General features: G+C 38.7%; 1 protein-coding gene across 2 annotated transcripts in view; it reads right to left on the bottom strand.

Annotated features, from left to right (window-relative positions):
* Window positions 1-22,633, bottom strand: part of prkcbb (protein kinase C, beta b) — a 143,432-nt gene that overhangs the window by 56,310 nt on the left and 64,489 nt on the right. For both annotated transcript variants that reach the window (XM_059558362.1, XM_059558361.1), the window contains exons 5-8: window positions 18,395-18,523; window positions 13,141-13,297; window positions 12,857-12,991; window positions 9,782-9,878 (exon numbers count right to left, since the gene is read on the bottom strand). In XM_059558362.1, the coding sequence (XP_059414345.1) occupies window positions 9,782-9,878; window positions 12,857-12,991; window positions 13,141-13,297; window positions 18,395-18,523 (518 nt within the window). The remainder of the gene's footprint in view (window positions 1-9,781; window positions 9,879-12,856; window positions 12,992-13,140; window positions 13,298-18,394; window positions 18,524-22,633) is intronic.

The following is a 22,633-nucleotide window of genomic DNA, read 5'->3' as shown; positions in this document are numbered from 1 at the left end:
TATATATATTCTCATTATTTTTTAACACATCTTTAGCTATGTGGTGGCACAGAGTTAGACCCTTTGGACTCCACACAGAAACAGCAACGCATGCGGCATGACATCACTTTGTTTTCAAGAGCTGGTGTGAATAAATATAGATTCAAACTCAAAGAGACATGATAATTTGCGAATGACCTGATATTTCATTCGGACCCAGGATACAGCGAGATGAACATCACAGAGCGCTAAACTCTCATGCAGTGTGTGTTTCATTCATACTAGAAGCCGGAGCACGCTCTCGCGCTGATAGTGATATCAGGAAACTCCTAATATGGACAAAAGCGTCCAGCTATCGCTGTGGTTTTCACAGGAAAACAGAAACTTATGCAAACACGAAGACATTAATAAACGATCATGACAATAAATAGTTTTTTTAAGTCATCTCCAGCAGGTGATAAATAAAGTATATGAACAATGCAGTGCTAATTGACATTTATTACAGTATAGAAACTATTCTGCCTCATTATGTGATAAACAGTGTTTGTAGTGTACATAAACAAATCATTATTATTTGTTATTGTCCAGCATTTATAGATTCCTAAGCCAATTAAAAGCTAGAAAATAAGAGAAAAATTAAAGTTGCCTATACTACCAGTCAGAAGTTTTTGAACAGTAAGCTTGTTAATGTTTTTCTTGTTAAAGTCTCTTCTGTTCACCAAGCCTGCATTTATTTGATCCAAAGTACAGCAAAACAGTCAAATGTTTGAAATATTTTCACTAGCCTATTTAAAATAGCTGTTTTATATTTGAATATATTTCAAAATGTAATTTATTGAACATCCTGGATCTGTTTTTTCGCTCTTCTTTATTCTTTTTTTAAATGTATTATAGAAGTATCGGATCGGGACTCGGTATCGGCAGATACTGAAAATCAAATGACACAGACTCGGACTCGAGGGCAAAAAAACCTGATCGGGACATCCCTAATCACGATTATTTAACACGATTATGAGGCAGCCCTATGACCAAAACTTTATATGAGTGATTTATTTTAAGAAAGTGATACATATCAAATATTTATTTTCTGTAAATACAGTTGCTATGACATCTACATTGTAGAGACCAGTGGAATTTCAAACAGACAAACAAAAAGTCCACAAAATTATAGAAAATAATTAAACTGTCAGTAATAAAAAGCAAAGGATAAATACAATAGAATAAAAAGATACAAATGAAACAAACTGTGCTTTAACGTTTATTTTATGCAAGTCTCAAGCAGTTTACAGCCTACTACAGAAATGAATAATCAAAATGTAAAATAAAACCGCAGTCTTCACTGTAAGAATTAAACTTTTTTTGTTTCTTAAAGCCACAAAATTCCTTCACTCAAGAAGAGTGTGTGATTATAAATTTGTCTTTTGTTGTTTGATTAATAAGCACACAGGAAAATAGCACGCTGTAACTGTAAGAGCCACACGGATCCAAATTACCATAACACACATATTTTCATTCTCAACTCTTTACGTTCATTTATTACATGACCGACGAAGGTATACATGATTAATCACTAAGTGCAGCATTTTGACACATTTTTGTGTGTATTTGAGCTAAAAGATGACTTTACATGTCTGTGTTCTGTTCCGTCTCTAAGCGCATATCTCTATTCCTGAGGAGCAGCGAAAGTTCTCTTTCATGCTTTTAAAAACATTAAGAAATATACTTTTATAAATACAGTAAAGCATGTCCCATTATGCAAATGTCACGTAACATGATTTTACTGATTTGCACGGGAAATTGGGCTTTTATGGAGGAACGAATGCGCAGCGCTGCAAAAAGGGGGCGGAATCGGGCGCAATAATCGCTTTATCAGCCCTAATTTACAACATATCGGTTTCTTTTTTTTATATTTAAATATTAGCTTTATATCCATTTTTATTAAAATATCTGTATATGTTATACATTTTTTTGCTAAATATCTGTTATTTCAATTATTAAATGTCTGTTTATTTATGTTTAAAGGTTTTTTTTTTTTTTTACATAATTAGTGAATATAAAATAAAATGTGATTTTTTTCACCTTTAAAGAGATACTCCACCCAAAATGAAAATTTCTGTCTCTCCACATCACCTTAGTGCCACCTTAGTGACAGGCTGTCACAGAAGAACGTTCGTTGCCTGCGTTCAGCTCATATTCTCCAAAATTGTGCTACGCTGATGTGGAGAGACACAGAGGAGATGAATTGTTAAAAAAAGGCATTATTTTTGTTTTTTTCTCATACAAAAAGTATTGTTGTCGCTTCAAAACATTATGTTTGAACCACTGATGGCAGATGGACTATTCTGACGATGTCTTTCATACTTTTCTGGTCCTTGAAAGTGTATTTTACTTGGCAGTCTATGGGACAGTCACAAGCCTCCCGGTTTTCATCCAAAATATCTTAAATTGTGTTCCAAAGATGAACAAAGCTTTCACAGGTTTGGAACGACATGGGGGTAAGTGATTAATGACAACATTTTTATTTTGGGGTGGAGTATCCCTTTAATTGATGGGACAGAACTGATAGGAAACAAGAGAAGGGATGTTATCTAGAACCTATACAAGTAAGATTTGATGTAAATGCCACACTCCAACATGTCAGAGTATGTGTTTTGTCCACTGTGTCTCTGAAAAAACTTGTATTATATTATTTGTTAATTTCAACCCACCATTTTATGCAGTTCACACACATTTATTAAATTGCACATGCCACTGAGATCCTGTGATATGTACAGAAGGTGACTGTAATTAAAAATACGCTGAGCTGATTTCAATTCTGACACCTTTACAATCATTCCAAATGAATTTCTGCATTTCTCAAATTTTTTTCCATGATTCCATTACTATTTTCCAGCAGAATGAATGTGTAGGATTGCCTAGGTCCCTTCGGCCCATCCTACACTAGCCTGTCTCGCTGCCCTCTCTCTCACAGCCTTTTGGAGTACATTCAATTTTAATTTCCAAACTGCTGCCATATTGTGAGGCTGGCAAGCAGCTCAGTCTAGCATAGAATTACATTAACCCACTCCCTACTGTTCAGATGCCACACTTCACACTGTCCCTGCAGACAAACACACGGCCCAGTGCTCAGCCTCACTCACACATCTCTGCCTCTTTTTCTACCTGTCTGCTTCCCTTTATCTCATTTAAAGCGGTCATTATTTACCCACCTTCATGACATCCCAAACCTGCATGACTGACTTGGTCTGTAGAACATAAAATAAGAAATTTATAAAAAAATGCTGGCTGCCTTTTTCAAAAGTGACAATGAATAGGGACTGAAGTCCTCAAGCTTTAAAAAGCACTCAAAAGTATCTTAAAACCAGATGAATCGTGTGCTATATACTGAATAGCACAAACTTGAAGTAGTCATTCAATGAAAACATTGGTCAAAGATTTTTTATAAAAATTTTGTTACAGAACTGACAAAAGAAAAAAAAAACAATAGGGTTTTTTTTCTGAAAAATTATTGCTGGCTGTTCCTTGAAATGCTCTGGCTCTATTTTGGTGTGTTCCTCACACTACCATAACACAAATACTGCATGTCATATGTTCCATTTTTATGATCCTTTTATGAGGATTTGTCTCCATTTTGAACCTTGAAGGGTCCAATTCCTATTCTTAGCAATTGTGTAGAAAAGAGCAACCACCACATTATTCTAAATTTCTCTTTTTGCCCTCCACAGGAGAAAAAATAGGGACACAAGTTTGGAACAAAATGAGGGTGAGCACATGATGACAGAATCTTCATTTGTGGCTTAACAATCCCTCTAATCTTCATACCTCATAGAGTTTTTCCCCATCTCTCACTCTGAATGTTGTGGTTCTGTAGATATGTGGGCAGGGACTGTGGCCTCTGGGGAAAAGCCATTTGAGAAGCTCTGTCTCAGCGCCAAAACCACGAGTTGAGTGGCGGCATTGATCTCTGCACACACATACACACACACACATACCATAAAAATGCTCTCCACCCCCTACTCCTCCATCGATTGCTGGGCGTGAACGAGCGATTAGCTCTGTATCCAACTAAGAGCCTCATCACTGGACTAAGGCAGTGTTTCTTTTGTAAAAGACAAACAATTCAGCCATATTCTGTTCAGCATTAAAACCAATGCACACACACTCACACAGACATACAGCATCAAACGATCCAGTGGCGACAACTTTTATTTGTCTGATCCAGAATAGACAGGAAGGATGCTAGAGAGGAGGACAGCGAATGAGAAGGGAGGGATAAAAAGGAATGGAGACAAATGCTAATGTGGGTAGATTTCCACTGAGCTGAATGCGTCGCTTTCACCGCGCTTCACTGCACATAAATACCATCATTTCTGCACAGCAGTGTGGAGGGTGGAGTGAGAAAGAAGAAAAAAATAATGAGCTAAACAGTGACAGGAAGTCATTTATTCATTGTGGTGAGATGTAGAGGGAGGTGGTCACGTCTTGACAGGTTAAATTACAGGTGAATAAAAGTTGAGGAGATGCTATCAACAGGAGGGCGGCTATTAGAAGAGACGACTTAACAGCTCTGATCACACCTCTGACACAAACACATACAGAAAAACAATGTTGAAAATGAACAAAAGGTGTTTGAACAGAAATGCTGAAATATGTGGAAATACCATACTTTAAAAAGAGATTTATTTATTGGTGATTTAAACCTCTTCTAATTTCCATCAGCATCGGTGGATCAGGGAAACTAGAGTTGAATATTAATTATATCGCTAACACTTTATAATAAGGTTCCATGTTTGTTAATGTATTAACTAATATGAACAAACAATGAACAATACATTTATTACAGTATAGGCTTGTTGCGATAGTCGGTGTTACCGGTGATACACGGTGTTTAACCCACCTACCGGTCATAGCACTTGACCACCGGCACCGTCCCCATTGTGTTGAAGTTTTAGCCTATAGCAATAAAGCACTTAATTCAGTTAATGACTACGTGCCTTCGTAATTTAGAGCGCCGCAGTAAAGCAGCAGGTGTCCGATTTCATTTATCATTTGAGGAGAGTGAGGCGAGCTAACTGGCAAAGGATGCGGAAGATCTGGTTTCAAAGCGAACTGTTGCAATTTAAAATGAAGGTTTTTCGTTTATTGTTTCTCATTTAGCCTATTTATATTTTTTTTGTACGGTGTATGCAGTTAATAGGCCTACCTCTTTTTTTTTAACAGTTTAACGTGAGTTTAATTTTTATATTAGTTTTTTTTGCACTTAAGTGTCCAGTGATTATTCGGCTAGGCTACCTTATTTAACGAAGTTTTTGATGTTCGTTCGTTTCATATTCGAAGGTTGTGCAGTGTTTTTTTTTTTTGCTGAAAAAGGCAGGCACTTTATTTAACGAATAGTGAATTTTTTATATAATTTCTTGTTTGATACTTGCACGATGTGTGCAGTGGTTCGTTTTGTTAATAAATGCACTTTAAAGGTGTTTCATAAGTGCTTTTGTTTAGTTTTTGCAAGGTGTGTTAAGTTATTCATTTTGCAATAAAGATGTGTGTAATACAAGCGAGTGTCTTATTGTTTTGTGTATTTTTATTAAGAATAAAATAAATTAACCCATGATTAATTCAAACAAATGCTACTGAATTGCCGCTAATTAAAGTGAAAGTAAATTGAGACGTGTGCACGTCTGCACGACCGCATTCTCGGCCACCCGAAATCCCCGACACGCAACCCCGGTGACACCGGGATTACCGTTTTTTTTTACACGTCGATTAACCGGTGGAAAAAATCCGTCACCGCAACATCCCTATTACAGTATTTATTCATCTTTGTTAATGTTGGTTAATAAAAAAATACAGTTGTTCATGTTAATTCACAGTGCATTAACTAATGTTAACAAGCACAACTTTTGATTTTAATAATGCATTAGTAAATGTTAAAACTAACATTAACTGAGATTAATAAATGCTGTATAAGTATTTTTCATGTTTAGTTCATGTGAACTAAAGAAGTTAACAAATTTACCATATTGTAAAGTGTTACAATTACTGTATATCTATTTGCTCTGCCCCCCCCCCCCACCCCCACAAAATAGTAAAAATACTGACTGAAAAATGTACATGGCAAATTGTTAAAAAGATTTGCATTTATTTTGAATGATTTTGATGATTATACATAATAAAAACCTTTTTAGTTTTATTAATATTTAGTGTACATTTATATTGCTCTAAAAGTTTTGATACCACTATAAGTTTCAAAGTGGTGTTTTGGACAATATTAGTACTTATTCTTATGCTTTTTTTGTATAAATGAATAGTAACTTGCTATCGTTTATCGTATTGCTATGCAATAGTTCTTCATTTTGATAATATAATACACTGGTTATGATATGATACGATATTATATTATATGATATGATATATGATAGATATGATATGATATGATATATGATAGATATGATATGATAGATATGATATGATAGATATATGATATGATATATGACATGATATGATTATATATGATACGATACAATACTCTTTTGCTAATAAATGATAATTATTTCTACAATATAATATTTAATATATTGCCCCTTTGAGTAGTTTAGTTGGTGACTTTTTGTGATTAACTTGTAGTGTGGTAAACAACTTTATGAACAGAGTCCTTAACCTTATGTTAACGAGTGTGCAGCTTTGTCAAAATATAGTTTGAAAGTAAGTAATTTGTGCAAGAAACGTCTATTTGAATAATGTAAAGGTTTGGATTAAAAAAAAAAAAAAAAAAATTGTCGCATTGACCCCTGTGCACGCTGAGTCCATAGAAAATTTGTATCCATATAAAGCAGGAGTTGATCCAAAATGAGTGTGAGATAATGAGTCATTTCCCCATCTCTGTTTTCATGCTGAGCCAAATCTGGCTATAGCCCATGACGCAGGAACAAAAGTTGACATGAGGCTACAGCTCTGAGCGTTTCGTGATGTGGGCGCTCTGGTCCTATAGCACAGAAACAGGAGTGACCAGCTCTGTGTTACTAACACTGATCCTGAGGGAGGCCTGCTGGTCAGTCTGTGTGCGCAAGTGTGATGGAGCTGCTGGCAGGTAGCTTGATTTAGCCTCGGCCTTAATGAGCTCAATATGAGTGCCAACAGGCCAATCCTTCATCTGCCCCCTCTGCTTTTCAGCAGAGACCTGCCCTGACTGCAAAGACCCCATAGCAAGGAACTGACTCGCTAACCTTTCCTACATCTCCTGTCCTGATGCTCTCAAACAGAGCCTAAGCATTTTCCCCTCACAACCACTCAGTCTCAAAGCATATAGGAATGCTGTGTCATTCATTCTTAGCCGGCAACAATCGAACAACATACGACTGAACAAGACACCAGATGTGATGCTGATCTATGAGAGAATTACTCAAAAGCTATACTGCCTACAGAGCCAGTGTTTTAAGGCATAATAGACACAAAGGCTGCTCCATAATTCCAAAACAACTTTATTATATTGCCTTTATTATATTGAGTTTATGTAGTAATAATAAAAGTACTAATAGTGGTAGTAGTAATAATAATAGATTGACAATCAAAATAAATAGTTATAAATAGTTTTAGTTTACAAATAAACTAAAATAAAGTTATCATGACTATTAACAATTTATTTTTACATATCCCAACAAAGACTATTATTATTTTATTATTGTTATTTTGTGATGTTTAAAATTATGTTTAAAAAGTACAATAAAAAAAGAGTTTTGTTAAAATGTATGTGTAATATGTAAAAAATAAATAAACTGTTAATATAAGATTAATACCAATAATAATTACTAGTACTATTATTATTTTCCAATACTGAAATCAAGTTACTGGAAAAAGCGAACATTTGTTTTTATAGTAATATCAAATTATAAAATGTATAAAATTATATAATTGTATTATTTATATAATATTATACAATTTGTCTATAGAGCTGTTATAAGCGTTATAATTTCTTATACAATAATACGCCTACTTATAATAAACTCTTTTAAATGTTGGGGTTAAAAAAACCATTTCTGGGTTATTTGGCAACCCTGCGCTGGGTAAATGTTGGACAGAACACATGCTTGGTTAATTACATTTTATACATTATCCCATTTGCTGGGTTGTTTTTTTAAATAGTGCTGGGTCAGTCAACCTACTGAATGTTTTTCATTTTAAATAATAAAAATGCACTCTAAAATCTATTAGAGTTGACACAATATTTTTTATTCAATATCAAGTCAGTCTTTTACCATCATAAAATCTTAAAAACCTTTTAGGACATGTGACATCAAATGTATCCAGTTTTAATTGGTTAGGCACAGGCTACCCAACATTGGGTTACACTGACCCAGCACTGGGTAGGTATGTGAGGGGGTTGACTTAAACTGATGAGTTAAGAAGTTTTTCCTACATGATGTGTGAAATCAGCCCGCCAGATGAGATACAGATTGACCATTTCTCACATTTTGCATTATGCATCACACCATGTGTAGGAAAACTGCCAGCTCAGACACAAACACCCACTCCGTGCTGCTCTAAGCTTAGCATTGGGCTGTTCATAAATAATACCATCATGCTCTGGGTCCACAGCTGGGTCTGCCCGCGGGACCGTTTGAATTATGCAGAGACTTGCACAGTTTGTGCCCCTTCACACACACACACAAACACAAAAAGCATTCCAACATACATGCCACACACTTCACATGCATACCCCGACTGGCACAAACTGACTGTCGAGACCATTTCACCAAACAAACTTATTGGGAACCATGTCTGAACTACTAGCCACTGTATGCTCTCAAAAGAAACAGGAAACCAGAGGAAACATTAGGAGACATTAAATTGTGCCCGAAACTATCTGTGGTGAAAAAAGGCCAGGGATCAAGAGCTTCGTGCTGGTACCTCTCAGTCAGCTGTATTCTGTATTCAAATTGGGACGTGTGGAGCAGGATGCAGGTTGACATGAGTGTGATTACTCTAGGAGGATGCTGGGATTTGCCAATGTGTTATTTATGCCAGATTTGTCAGTGAGTGATATATGCTTCATGCACAAAGACCTCTCTCTCGTTCTTTTTACCTGCTCACACCCAGTTAGGAGAGTCAAATTAAAATAAAAACAAACTGGCTCTATTTAATTTTTCTTTTTTTACATTTCTGGTCTTATTAGGCATGATTCAAGTGCATGTTATTCAAATTGTTGAAATGTTTGTCTTCATAATATTTTATCCAAATATAATAACTTTACTAAATGTACTAGCTTTACCAAAATTTACATTCCTCTTACGTTTCAAACTCCAACCACCTGACTGCATTCTGTAAAATAGAAATAATGACTTTGATGTTGATTTCAATCCAATGCAGAAAAAAGAAAAAACTTCCACAGCCCCAGTACTGTACATGAGTACAAGAAATAAAACAGTGCCAGTGATGGAAAAAGAAAAACATAAAACAAAATAAAATGTACAAAACTAATATAAAACCAAAACACAAAACAAACCAAAACCAAAACAAACTAAAAAAACTATCACAAATAAACAAACAAAACAAAGCAATAAACACAAAATGAAATGAAACCCAAAACAAAAAGAAATAATCCAAACACAAAATGAAACAAAACCAACCAAAACAAACAAAAAAACTAAACTAAAACAGCACTGTTCTCTAGGGGCTTATCTTTTGATAAATAAAATGAAACTAATGTTTACTTGAGTGTGCATACATACACTATATATGTATGCAAGTACTAACACATAAACTCTGACACACCCAAAAAAGCGGGTGAAGACACACATACTCTCACCTCAAACTTCTGCCGGAGTTCCTCATTGCCTTCTTCCCCTTCAGGTGGGACAGGAACGTTGAAGTACTCGCCCTCTTCCTGACTGAGCAGCTTAAACCTGCATGTGTGTGTGAGTGTGTGTGTGTGTGTGCATGTGTTTGACAGACAGAAAATAAGGGACAGTTTGGTTAGTGCAGTATCGCATATGGTTCAGAAACAGAGACATTAAATCCTCTGATAATGGTTCCATCTGGCCACTATTGGAATCGCACACTTCCCTGAAACGGCACATTTTGTAAAATTACCTCAGCTCATTTAAACCATTCATACACTTACAGTTTCCCTCTCAGCTGGGAAGACCTCGACTATGATCATTCGTGAAGAGGAATCCAACCGGGTGGAGATGCCCCCCAATCAGCTTTCAAATGTCTGAGGGACAGCATGATGCCCCATCTCATATTTAGCTCTTCTAACATCTGTGCTTCCAGATAGCAAAAAATCAGCTTCCTGTTTAACAGTGTGAGGTGACCATTGCTGCGATCCGACGAGATGACATGTTCCAAAAAATCAACAGACCTACCAATGAAAGCGCCTCCCTCAGAGAGCAGCACGCTGGGTTTCCACATCCTTTAATGCTACTGATGTGATAGGAGGCCCTGTGTTCATCTTGCCTCTGGTCTGTGCGGGGGTGTGTGTGTGTTTATGACTGCAGATGAGTCATGTCTGCAGTACTCCACCCCCCCCCCCCCCCCCCAACACTCCTTCCTTCCACATTTAGACCTCCAGAGGCTTTAGTGTGTGTGAGTGCTGAGTGCATCATCCTCATCACATTCACAGAAAACAGAAAGTGCAGAAGAAAGGCAGTTAGCATGAAAAGATCTTATAGTCTATATGTTGGTCAGAGACTTTTATGGAGTCATAGTCATGGCCATGGGCAGTTAATGATCACTACATGCAGAATAGAGGTCATAAATATAAATGAGCTCACAGTGACTTTCAAAAGTGTTCATCCTAGACTTAATATCATCAAATTAATATGCATGAGCCAAAGACAGGCTATATAGTTCTGGTATTGAAAAGACAGTTTTACTTTTGCCAAGGTATAATATTTCTTTAATTATCAATTAATCCAGATATCTGATGTGAATAGAGCTGAAATGTCAGCAATTTAATATCAAGATAAAATTAAAAATAAAATGAACAAAATTATTTAAACAATTAAATTAATCAACAGTCAACTGATTAACTATTTATCTAAAAAGTGTAGAGGTTTGAATATCTAATATAATATATAAAAAAAGACAATGTATAATTCATACAAGTACTGTTATCTGACACCGGAGTGTTGCAAATAAATGTGAGTGTTGCTAAAAACTTTGTTCTTTGAGGACATTCTTTCTTCTGAAATTCAAACTATCCCTGTTCTCAGACTCTATGTCCTTTTGCAAACATTGAGTGTTGTGCTGAGCGAGTGACAGCCTTGACAATGAGATTGTGATCAGTATGTCCTGACTGAAGCTCCACTGGGGAGCTGAAACGTCTCGCCTCTAATCTAACACTGTGCTTTTCTGTCAGGTGGCAGGAAGCAGCCATCGCGGTCACAAAAAGAGGCCCATAACTGTTACAAATCCTCTGAAACACCCTCACAAAACACGTACACGCATCTCATCCAACCATCTGATAAAAGTCACATCTGTAGAGCAAAACACACAGAGAGAGGAGACACTAGCTACAGTAGCCAGTAGGGATGTGTACTGTCAGCACAGTCACTGAAATATCAAAACTAAAAATAAGAAACAAAAACATAAAACGAGTTGACTTCACTTTCTTTGTGTTTCCATTGTGAACACACTGTACTAGTCAATAAATTTATGCTGGAAAACGGTCTTTTCAAACAGGAGTCTTAAGGCAAGCTGAACGTTATTTTAAGGTTAGCATAACATTTTGAAAAGCATTATTTTGACCTTATCTGTAATTCACTGAAGATAAACTTTATGGTTATTATTATTATTAAATAGTGAGTTGTACTCCTGAATAGATGTAAACTTAATAGCATACGTATTTTAACAGTAAGAAATAAACAAATACATTTTTTCATATACCACTACTTCCTTGCCAAGTATTTATGTTCATAAACAGTTTATGTGCATGTTAATCTTTCACCGCCTTCTTTAGCTTGCAAAAAAGTTGTCTGGCCCTATGTTCTGTTAAGCTGCTTTGGAACAATATTAATAGTAAAAATACTATTTAAAAAAATTATTCGTTTAATGTAATTATTTGTATAATTAATCAATTTTATATATTTATTTAATTATAAATTTAATACCAAAAACATATTTTCTTCATATTATTTTAAGAATCTTGTCTTTAATATTAGAACGAAAAAAGTTAACTGTTTATTAATACTGTTCTCACATAGTATAAATACTTTTTTTTGCATAAAATCTGCATTTAAATTCAAGGAAAGGGGTCTTTTGCAATGAGAGCATTATATTTGGGGGTCCTTGGCATATAAAACCCCACTGCAGAAATGTATACATTTTGAACATACCTTTTCATAAAGTGATCTCATGACTGTGGGAATTATCTGTTAGCTGGGAAAGAACTACTAGACACTAGATCACTAGATACTTGTACTGACTAGACAAAATAACTGACAGAGAGAGAACATGAAGGAGAGAGCAAAGACTTCTGTGAAAGTGGGTCTGACCTTTCTCATTTAACTCAGTTCTGTCAAATTAACTGCACGTTTAAGCATTCACTGCGGGCTCACGACAAGAGATGTGTTTCGAGGTGTTCGAGAAGCGATGGGACTGTGTGTGTGAGTGGAGAGCTCTTAGATGAAGCGCTCTACTGAGGAGGGAGAAAAGACAGGCTGAGGACTTCTGAAAGAGCAAAAGTCTTCAAATCAGGGACGGCTGAACCAGTTAGACGTGTATAGACTGCTGCATGTCTGTGAATTCCAGTGATATGTAATGCGGTTTAGTTGACACAAACTTTTTAATATTAGCGTGTACACAATCTATTTGATCGTGGGGACTTGCACGTTTTTACTGATGTATATATGTGTGTGTGTGTGTCAGTAGGTCTCCTCACCATCCGTCCACCCCTTGCTTCTGAAGCTCCGAGATGCCGAAAGACAGAGAGCCCATAAAGTCGTTCCGGCTGGTCAAGTCCCAGTCCCAGATCTCCACAGACAGCCTGCGGTCCTTGTCAGACTCCTTCAGATTACTGTAAGACACAGAGCGCAGGAGGGAGGAGGACAGAGACAAAGAAATCAAGCTCAGCATTTGATTCTGCATTCTCATTCAAACAAATGACTGATGTTTTGGCTGTGCTACTGATGTCTGTGGTCGGACACAGAGTGAAAGCTTTCATACAATGTGAAGGTCTCGTTCCACGTGGGATTCAGGCAGCACTTGATGGTCTTGGTCTTTTGTTTGCTCTCGCTCTTGGGGTCAGGGATGAGTTTTAGTTTGACGTAGGGGTCAGAGAGGCCATTGGGGTCCATGGGCACCAGGTTCCTGGCCTCTTTAACTGTAACAGAATAAATCATACACATAAGGACCAAGATTTCCCTACTTTCACTCTGCATAGTGTGCAATCAATGCCAAGTGAACCTTTACATTAAATAAAAACATACTACAGCCTGCATCAACTTTTTGTTGGAGTTTTGATCAAATAAATATCAGAGTTAAGCACTGTTTGTGTTAAGCATAAAAAGCAACAATGCAAAGTTATTTTCCTGCCTTCTAATACTGTTGAAGTGTAAGTTTAAGAAGCATTTCATTCTTTGGACCTACTGACATATTCAAGAACAAGGATATGTTGACTGACTGAATGAGACGTTCGTTCAAGTGGATGTCAATCTCACAATTAAAATGATGAAAGTATGTTACTGAAACTCATGATTTACTTATTTACTCTACTGTTGATGACGTTTTGATACGTAACCATTCAAAAGTTTTTATAAAATAGAATACTTTTAGCAAAACACACATTAAATTGGTAAAAGAGATATGCACTTGTTATTAATTTATTATGTTAATACAGAAACAGTTACTTTAAATTGTAAAAATATTTCATCAAATAAATGCAGCCCTAGCAAGATATTGAGACTGGATTCAGTCTTAAACAACTCCATGTTAGTGGATTGACAAAACAAATCAATGATTCACTCATAACACACATAAAGAATTTGGTCAGTTGTCACCATCTCCTGATAATTAATGAATCCTGCAAAAAGAATATCTAAACTAACCAGTGAATGAATCTTTGAACTAATTTTTAAAATAAAAAAAGTCACTGGAATTAATCAAAGTTACATAAAATAAAAACAAAAAATACTTTATATAATTTATATAAATATTTTAAAATATATATATTTTTAGAAAACATATTTTTGGAAATATATTAATATTATAATAAATACCAATACAATTCTCATTTAATTTAATCATAATTTTTAGGAGGTCGAGATATTTTTACTAGAAAATGAAAAGATACTGAATTAAAAGAAAGTTCTGTGTAGGATGACATTGTCTGATAAAATCTTTACTGCTCAAAAACAATAACTAGGGACCCTAGATGCGAGTGAATAGCTGTCATACATATATACTTGCATCTTATAAGCCCTCATGGCCTTGTGGGGCTATGAATGCACACACACTATCCCAGTAATTGGGGTTGACCTCAGCACTTGACCAGGACAACAATTAATGCTGGAGGATGCTGTGGCCTTGTGATTTGTGGCTAGTGTAATTTCCATAATGAGTGGTGTGTGAAGGTAGGCTTAGCTGTTCATTAAGACAGCGGTGTACTGCAGCACGAAGACAGGAAGAGAGAGACCGCTTCTGCGTGAACCGCCGTGCTCACAGAGCAGGGTTTATTTCACCAGCTAATAAATGTTATGCACAACATGTTCGTTCTGAAAGCCCTCCACATGGAGCAATTAGGAAAGCGAGATCACTGACCATGTAAGGATATTTGCATGAAGATATCAAAAGCTTTGACCTACAAGATACACTCAGTTTTGTGGCTCAGAGATGTGGGAAGCTCATTATGTTGATTAAAAAATACTGATCTCATTTACATAGTAGCGTATCACACAGTTGATCAATCAAACAGTCACAGGTGTAAAAGACTGTAGGAATATAATTAATGTTTTTGCAAATAATTAAACAGCACTGCTCTCTCTAGGTGAAAAACAGCACTGCAACTCAATAGCAAATGGTCTTCTGAGCATTACTGGTGCTCTGAAGAGATCCAGAACTGACTGGAACCATTAAAGGGATAGTTGATTTAAGGGCAAGATTTAAGGCTTCGTTCGTTCCGGTGGTCAAATCGAGTGCAAGTGTGAGAAAGATGAGGTGGAAAGGACCTTTTAAAGGCAGAGCGGCCGCCCCATTTCCATCCAGGTATTGATCAATTCATTAGCTTTAAGTGACAGGCCTTAGAAAGACAGGAAGTGGCCTCATTCATCTTACTGTACGCTCAGCCAATCTGCGGCACTGTCGCGTGACATTAAATTATAAAGGACAGCGTGATGGATTAAAAATGTCTTTTGCGCTCAGGGCTGTCTGCGCCTCGGTTCTTTACATGGTGCAGCTCAGCTCATTAGCCGCTAGCGAGTTAAAGGCTGTTAGTCAGTTCTAAGGGAAAATGGGAGCTGAGGCTCGCGGGGTGAAATGGCCCTGGATTGAGCTTGAAAAGAGGGACGCATGGCTGAATATAGAGCAGTGTGTTGAGGCTAATGTCACATACACACACACCCGCTGCTGCACAGATCCAGGCCTACTGACCTCCAGAAAGCATTAAAGTGATAGCTCTGTACGCACCCTCACGTCGTTGCAAAACAGTATGACTCTCTTTCTTCTGTGGAAGTCAAAACAAGATATTTAGAAGAAAGCTTCTGTGTTTTTTATTCCTCATGATGAAAGTCAATGGGGTTCAATGTTTTGGGTTGTTAAATAAAAACATTTTTTTTTTTAAATATCTATTTTTGTGTTCTGTCCAGAAAAAAAAAGTGTTTATACAGGTTTGGAACAACATTAGGGCGAGTCTCTGACAGATTTTTGGGTCATCAATTCTTTTAACTGTACTCTGATAAAAGTTTCTCTTGGTTTGTCTTCCAGAAATCTACTTTAATTGAGCTCATCTTCTGCTTCGAAAGTATGACTAAGCGGAACTAAGTGAAAATTAGAACCAAGTGCAAATTCCTCATGGATATAACGGTTTATATCATAGATATAATAACAATTAAGTGGAAATTCATCGTGGATATAATTTAATAAAATGTTTGAAAAGCTATTATCATATGAAATAATCAGTGTAGAGGGTTTACAAAGGGTCAAGATAAAGGGATAAATCACACAAAAATGACAATTCTTTCATGGAGTTCCAAACCATTATTTTTTTTCTCATTTGGAACACAAATTGATAATATTGAAGAATCTTTAAACGATATTTTCCAAAAAGTGCTATAATCGCATTAAAAAAACATAACTCATGTCTTCTGAAATCATACAACAGCTCTGTATATGAACAGACTAAAATGTAAAGTTTACACAAGCTCTCAAATCAAACATGTTGCAGGCCGTCAGGTGTCAATAACATGAAGTGCAACTGGATTTTGTTTGATTTGAGAGCAACGTTAATGTTTGATGAAGTGAATAGTGAACTATGAATTGTTGGTGTATGGAAACAGATGAGTGAAGACTCTTCAAAACAAATTCAACTTATGTTTTCCAGTGGAAAGACAGCATACTGTTTGGGAACTATTGTGTGAACTATCATTGGGTGAACAAGTCTTTTCTCAGTCGGTTTGTCTTAAGAGAATGAGAATAACGCCCTCTGCTGGAAACTGGAAGCATCACCATATTTACAGTCTTACTGGCTGCCACTGAAGACGGTTACGTCAGTGTGCTTGTGTTTTTGTTTTGGAGGCGTGTTTGCACTGATGTCAAAGAGAGACAGGAAGACTTGGTGTGCTTTCTTGTGTTGCCATGGACACGTGTAACATAATACAAGTTTACAAGAATGATCCTACAGAATTTCACAATGAGCTGGAATGCACTTTATCACTGTCACAAGCTGCAATACCATCGCCATTGAAATCCACTGGACTAGACTGTAACAAGGCAACTTGCCATCATATTGCCATCATAAATAATACTCAAAATTGACAACAAGGGGGGTCGCAATACACCAGCATTGACGATAACCATAATTACTTAAAAAATGAAATAATTATATCATGTTACTACTATGTTATTCAGTAATTTCTTTTAAATAATACAGCACCAGTAACTTGTGGAAACTCCAACATGTTAGGTAGGGTACTGCACCGTAACGCTGGTTTTTACCTGTCCTAAAACAAAATCATGTTGGAGGAGATGACAGACGAAAGTGAGACACTCTATTCCTGCACCCAAGGAAAGTAAACTCCACAGTGTGGGAGTTATTTTGGATTCTGTAAAAAAAGAAACCTCAGTCTGCAGGATGTGCAGATCAACACTAAGTTATTTTTCTACACATTTGCTTTTGTACAGTTCTTGTACCTCTCTACACTTGTATTTTGAATTATCATTAGCAAGAAAAAAAGAATAACAATCTACAGACATTGTGATAATATCATCATTTTGAAGTCTTTTGTCTATGATAATTGTGTAGCAAAAATCTGACAGACAATACACAATTTGAAAGCTTAATATCAATAACCTGTTTGTGCTCAGATTACTACGGCAATCCTATAATTACAGAATTATTTTTTTTTTTTTGGATTATGCTCAAGAACTGTGGCCTAGCAGTCAATGCTTGTGTTTAGACACATGAGACTATGAGGTTATGCTAATGTAAAATGACACAAACTTTTTTATTTTGGGTTATTTCTTTAAAGTCTGCGTAATGCAATATTACATATAGTATAAGTCTGTCACACCACATCGAGACGAATGTCTCCAAAGAAGTATGTTTTTGGATGTGAGGGAAAGATAACCTTGTTCAGCTTCCCAATGAAGAAAATTTCTGTTTTGTTGCCAATCGGCCCGTGACTATTAAGCTCCAGATTGGTGAAAGTGTGTGTTTTGTGTCTCATCAAAGTATCACAAGAGCGACTGGAAAGCAAAAGGAGAAAAACTATTTAACGTCTAACCCTACAATTCAGTTCTACATAATTCACACTTCATCTTCGTCACTTGTTTCAGCAATACATTTCTAACATTTATAATGTGTTGAGAAACAATTCTCTGAATTGCCTTTACACAGACTTTAAAAGCAGCTGGGTATTTCCAATACGATAAGCACCTGTTCACATGCCCTGCAATGGTGCATGCAAGTCGAAACATATCCTAGCTTTGGATTCACCACTAGGAGGAATCAGACACAAGGAAATTCCCACAAGACTCAAGAGCAGCACACTTCATGCCTCAACTGAAAGTATTCATGCAAGATTTTCCTTTAAAGTGCATTTTTGGCTGTTCTTCAAGGGTCAAACGAAGGCATGTGTGTGGTAACGAGAGGTTCAGGATCCACCAGCGAGTGGTGCATTATTTAGGAAACCGTGAGTGAGTGAGTGTTTGCTTCCATGCACATGTGTGCAGCAGTGTTGTGTGTGAGTGGGCAGCGGTGACTCACTGCTGACGGTGAGCACATTGTTCTTGATCTCTGCGGTGATTTGGATGCGGCCCCTCCTCTCAGTGTGGTCAGTCCCACACAGACTCGGCACGTTGGCCACACAGCGCTTATGGATGTTCATCAAGCAGTCTGGATGGAGGGAGACAGAAAGGGGGAGAGATGTTACACCACAACCCAAACTTACAGAAGCACATTGTATAAAAGATGAGACATGAATCTACATATGTGTGACCTTTTAAAGGCCAGACGGAAAGGGAAAGTGTTTTCCTTCTACCAAAGACCTGTTGAGCAAATTCTGTAACTATGAATGGCAGCTCAGCAATGACTCACAAGTCTCCTACCAACATGTAGATTGCATCAAATGTATACTTTGCAAGTAAAGGCAATCCCTGAAAGCAAATTTAGAGCTACTTTTTTATAGACTTAATTTTATCCAGGAGAGATGCATTAAATTGATCAAAAGTGACAGAAATGTATGCCAAAAAAAATAACTTTTTATGAAATTTTGAACGAAACTAGTAAGCAGAACAATTGTTTTCAATGCTGATCATAAATAAATTCACTGAGCACAAAATCAGCGAATTACAATGACTTCTAAAGGATAATGTGACACTGAAGACTGGTATAATAATTGTTAAAAATTGTCATCAAATTAACAAATATAAAAATATATAAAAAAAGAAAACCCATCCATCCATCCATCCATCTTCTTCCGCTTATCCGGGGCCGGGTCGCGGGGGCAGCAGTCTAAGCAGAGAACCCCAGACTTCCCTCTCCCTAGACACTTCCTCCAGCTCTTCTGGGGGGACACCGAGGCGTTCCCAGGCCAGCCGGGAGACATAGTCTCTCCAGCGTGTCCTAGGTCTTCCCCGGGGTCTCCTCCCAGTGGGACGCGCCCGGAACACCTTCCCGGGAAGGCGTCCAGGAGGCATCCGGAACAGATGCCCGAGCCACCTCAGCTGACCCCTCTCGATGTGAAGGAGCAGCGGCTCTACTCTGAGCTCCTCCCGGGTGACTGAGCTTCTCACCCTATCTCTAAGGGATCGCCCAGCCACCCTGCGGAGAAAGCTCATTTCGGCCGCCTGTATCCGGGATCTTGTCCTTTCGGTCATGACCCAAAGCTCATGACCATAGGTGAGAGTAGGAACGTAGATTGACCGGTAAATCGAGAGCTTCGCCTTGCGGCTCAGCTCTTTCTTCACCACGACAGACCGGTACATCGACTGCATTACTGTAGAAGCTGCACCGATCCGTCTGTCAATCTCCCGTTCCATCCTTCCCTCACTCGTGAACAAGACCCCAAGATACTTAAACTCCTCCACTTGAGGCAGGAACTCTCCACCAACCTGAAGTGGGCAAGCCACCCTTTTCCGACTGAGGACCATGGCCTCGGATTTGGAGGTGCTGATTCTCATCCCAGCCGCTTCACACTCAGCTGCAAACCGTCCCAGTGCATGCTGAAGGTCCTGGCTTGATGAAGCCAACACGACAACATCATCCGCAAAGAGCAGAGACGAAATCGTGTTGTCACCAAACCTGACCCCCTCCGGCCCCTGGCTGCGCCTAGAAATTCTGTCCATAAAAATCATGAACAGAACCGGCGACAAAGGGCAGCCCTGCCGGAGTCCAACACGCACCGGGAACAAGTCTGACTTACTGCTGGCAATACGAACCAAGCTCCTGCTCCGGTCGTACAGGGACCGGATAGCCCTTAGCAAAGGGCCCCGGACCCCATACTCCCGGAGCACCCTCCACAGGCCGCCGCGAGGGACACAGTCGAATGCCTTCTCCAAATCCACAAAGCACATGTGGACTGGTTGGGCAAACTCCCATGAACCCTCCAGCACCCCGTAGAGGGTATAGAGCTGGTCCAGTGTTCCACGGCCTGGACGAAAACCACACTGTTCCTCCTGAATCCGAGGTTCTACTATCGGCCGGATTCTCCTCTCCAGTACCCTGGCATAGACTTTCCCAGGGAGGCTGAGAAGTGTGATCCCCCTGTAGTTGGAACACACCCTCCGGTCCCCCTTCTTAAAAAGAGGGACCACCACCCCGGTCTGCCATCCCAGAGGCACCGTCCCCGACTGCCACGCGATGCTGCAGAGGCGTGTCAGCCAAGACAGCCCCACAACATCCAGAGACTTGAGGTACTCAGGGCGGATCTCATCCACCCCCGGTGCCTTGCCACCGAGGAGTTTCTTGACTACCTCGGTGACTTCAGCTTGGGTGATGGACGAGTCCACATCTGAGCCCTCAGCCTCTGCTTCCTCAATGGAAGACGTGACAGCGGGATTGAGGAGATCCTCGAAGTATTCCTTCCACCGTCCAACGACATCCCCAGTTGAGGTCAACAGCTCCCCACCTCTACTGTAAACAGCATTGGTAGGGCACTGCTTCCCTCTCCTGAGGCGCCGGACGGTTTGCCAGAATCTCTTCGAGGCTGACCGATAGTCCTTCTCCATGGCCTCACCGAACTCCTCCCAGGCCCGAGTTTTTGCCTCCACAACCACCCGGGCTGCAGTCCGCTTGGCCTGCCGGTACCTATCAGCTGCCTCAGGAGTCCCACAAGCCAACCAGGCCCAATAGGACTCCTTCTTCAGCTTGACGGCATCCCTTACTTCCGGTGTCCACCACCGGGTTCGGGGATTGCCGCCTCGACAGGCACCGGAGGCCTTACGGCCACAGCTCCGAGCGGCCGCTTCGACAATGGAGGTGGAGAACATGGTCCACTCGGACTCAATATCTCCAGCCTCCCTCGGGATCCGGTTGAAGCTCTGCCGGAGGTGGGAGTTGAAGATCTCTCAGACAGGAGGCTCTGCCAAACGTTCCCAGCAGACCTTTAAAAAAAAGAAAACCTTTAATTCTTAATTAAAATATCTGTTTTTACTCTATTATTTTGTCAAATACAGTTTGGTGAAACTTTTTTGTACCTTATTTATGCCTAAAGGTGACTATTAGTACCTTCAAGGTACATAACAAGTGTATGTACATACAGATAAATGGTACATATAATTTTTTTTTGAAAAGGTTACAGCCAAGAGACAAATTCTGAATTATTATTATTATTTATTTAGAAATTTTGATACCAAATTGCAAAACTTGTATATTTCAGTTGCTGTCCTAAAAGATACCTGCCTATGTATGCAGTAGACCGGAAGCTGATTCACTAGATTTTGAAAGAAAGGAACAGTGTTTTATGGTTCTATGATCTGACCAGGAACAAACGAGTCTCCCCTGCTAAAAACATCACCAGCATCTGAGTTTTGGATGCTAGTAAACTTCTTATCAAGCGAGGCCATCCAGCTCCATCAGAAATAAATAGGCTGCTGGGGCTGAAATACAAAGCAGTAGCAAAGATGTTAATCACAGTTATGATGCTTTTGTTGCGTTGGAGGCCACAAGCCAAAGAGAAGCAGGTGGACTCAGCATAAGTTTACATATCAAATAGCCAAACAGTAGTCTGAACGCACTCTGGCATTCAGACTACTTCTGAACATGACTGTGAAACAAGCAAACACACAAGAACACACTCACACACACTGTACTCCCTCGTGCACTGCAGCACTTCTCCACAGTTCAGTCAGAAGTGTGACAGTGCAAGCCATAGCTGGAGTGTAAACAGTGTAGAGGGCCCCAGAGAAGACGATGCACACATTGGAAACTAAACAGAGGTAATTATAGCTCTCCCTGTCTGCAACCAGAACAACTTTGTGTCATGTTTCAGGTGAAGATGCTAAGTGCCTCATCTTTACACCACCTGTCTGCTCACTTGCCTACCTGCCTGTCATGCATTAATAAGAGTAAAGAGCTGCTGGAAAATATGCTGTTATATCAATGAATATTTTTTTGCCAACAATCAGGTATGTGGTGGTGAATATCTGTGCCCCGGAGGCTTGTAAAGTTGCTAAGTGAACATTTTGAATGTTTTATGTATTGGACACTGGATAAGAGGTAGATTACCGTGAGATGGAAAATCTCTTTTTAGTCAGGTACTTTGTTAGCGGGACTTCATATGGCCTGGTTATGTTCCCAGGATATTCGTCTCGCAGGGATCACCCAACCATTATACTAGGGTTGCATGGTATACAGTACAAATGGTATCATAAAAAAAACATTATGGGTAGTAACACACATTTTGAATTCAAACAAAGTGCAGCTATTCAGTACAATTTGGCAGTCCAAGATGTGTGACGTAAAATGTGAACGTTGATGTTAAATTAATGGTGTCAGTATGCATCA

Source organism: Carassius carassius, chromosome 9 (assembly GCF_963082965.1).
Source record: "Carassius carassius chromosome 9, fCarCar2.1, whole genome shotgun sequence".
In the NCBI taxonomy this organism is placed as follows: domain Eukaryota; kingdom Metazoa; phylum Chordata; class Actinopteri; order Cypriniformes; family Cyprinidae; genus Carassius; species Carassius carassius.
This window is presented reverse-complemented; position numbering and strand designations above follow the sequence as displayed.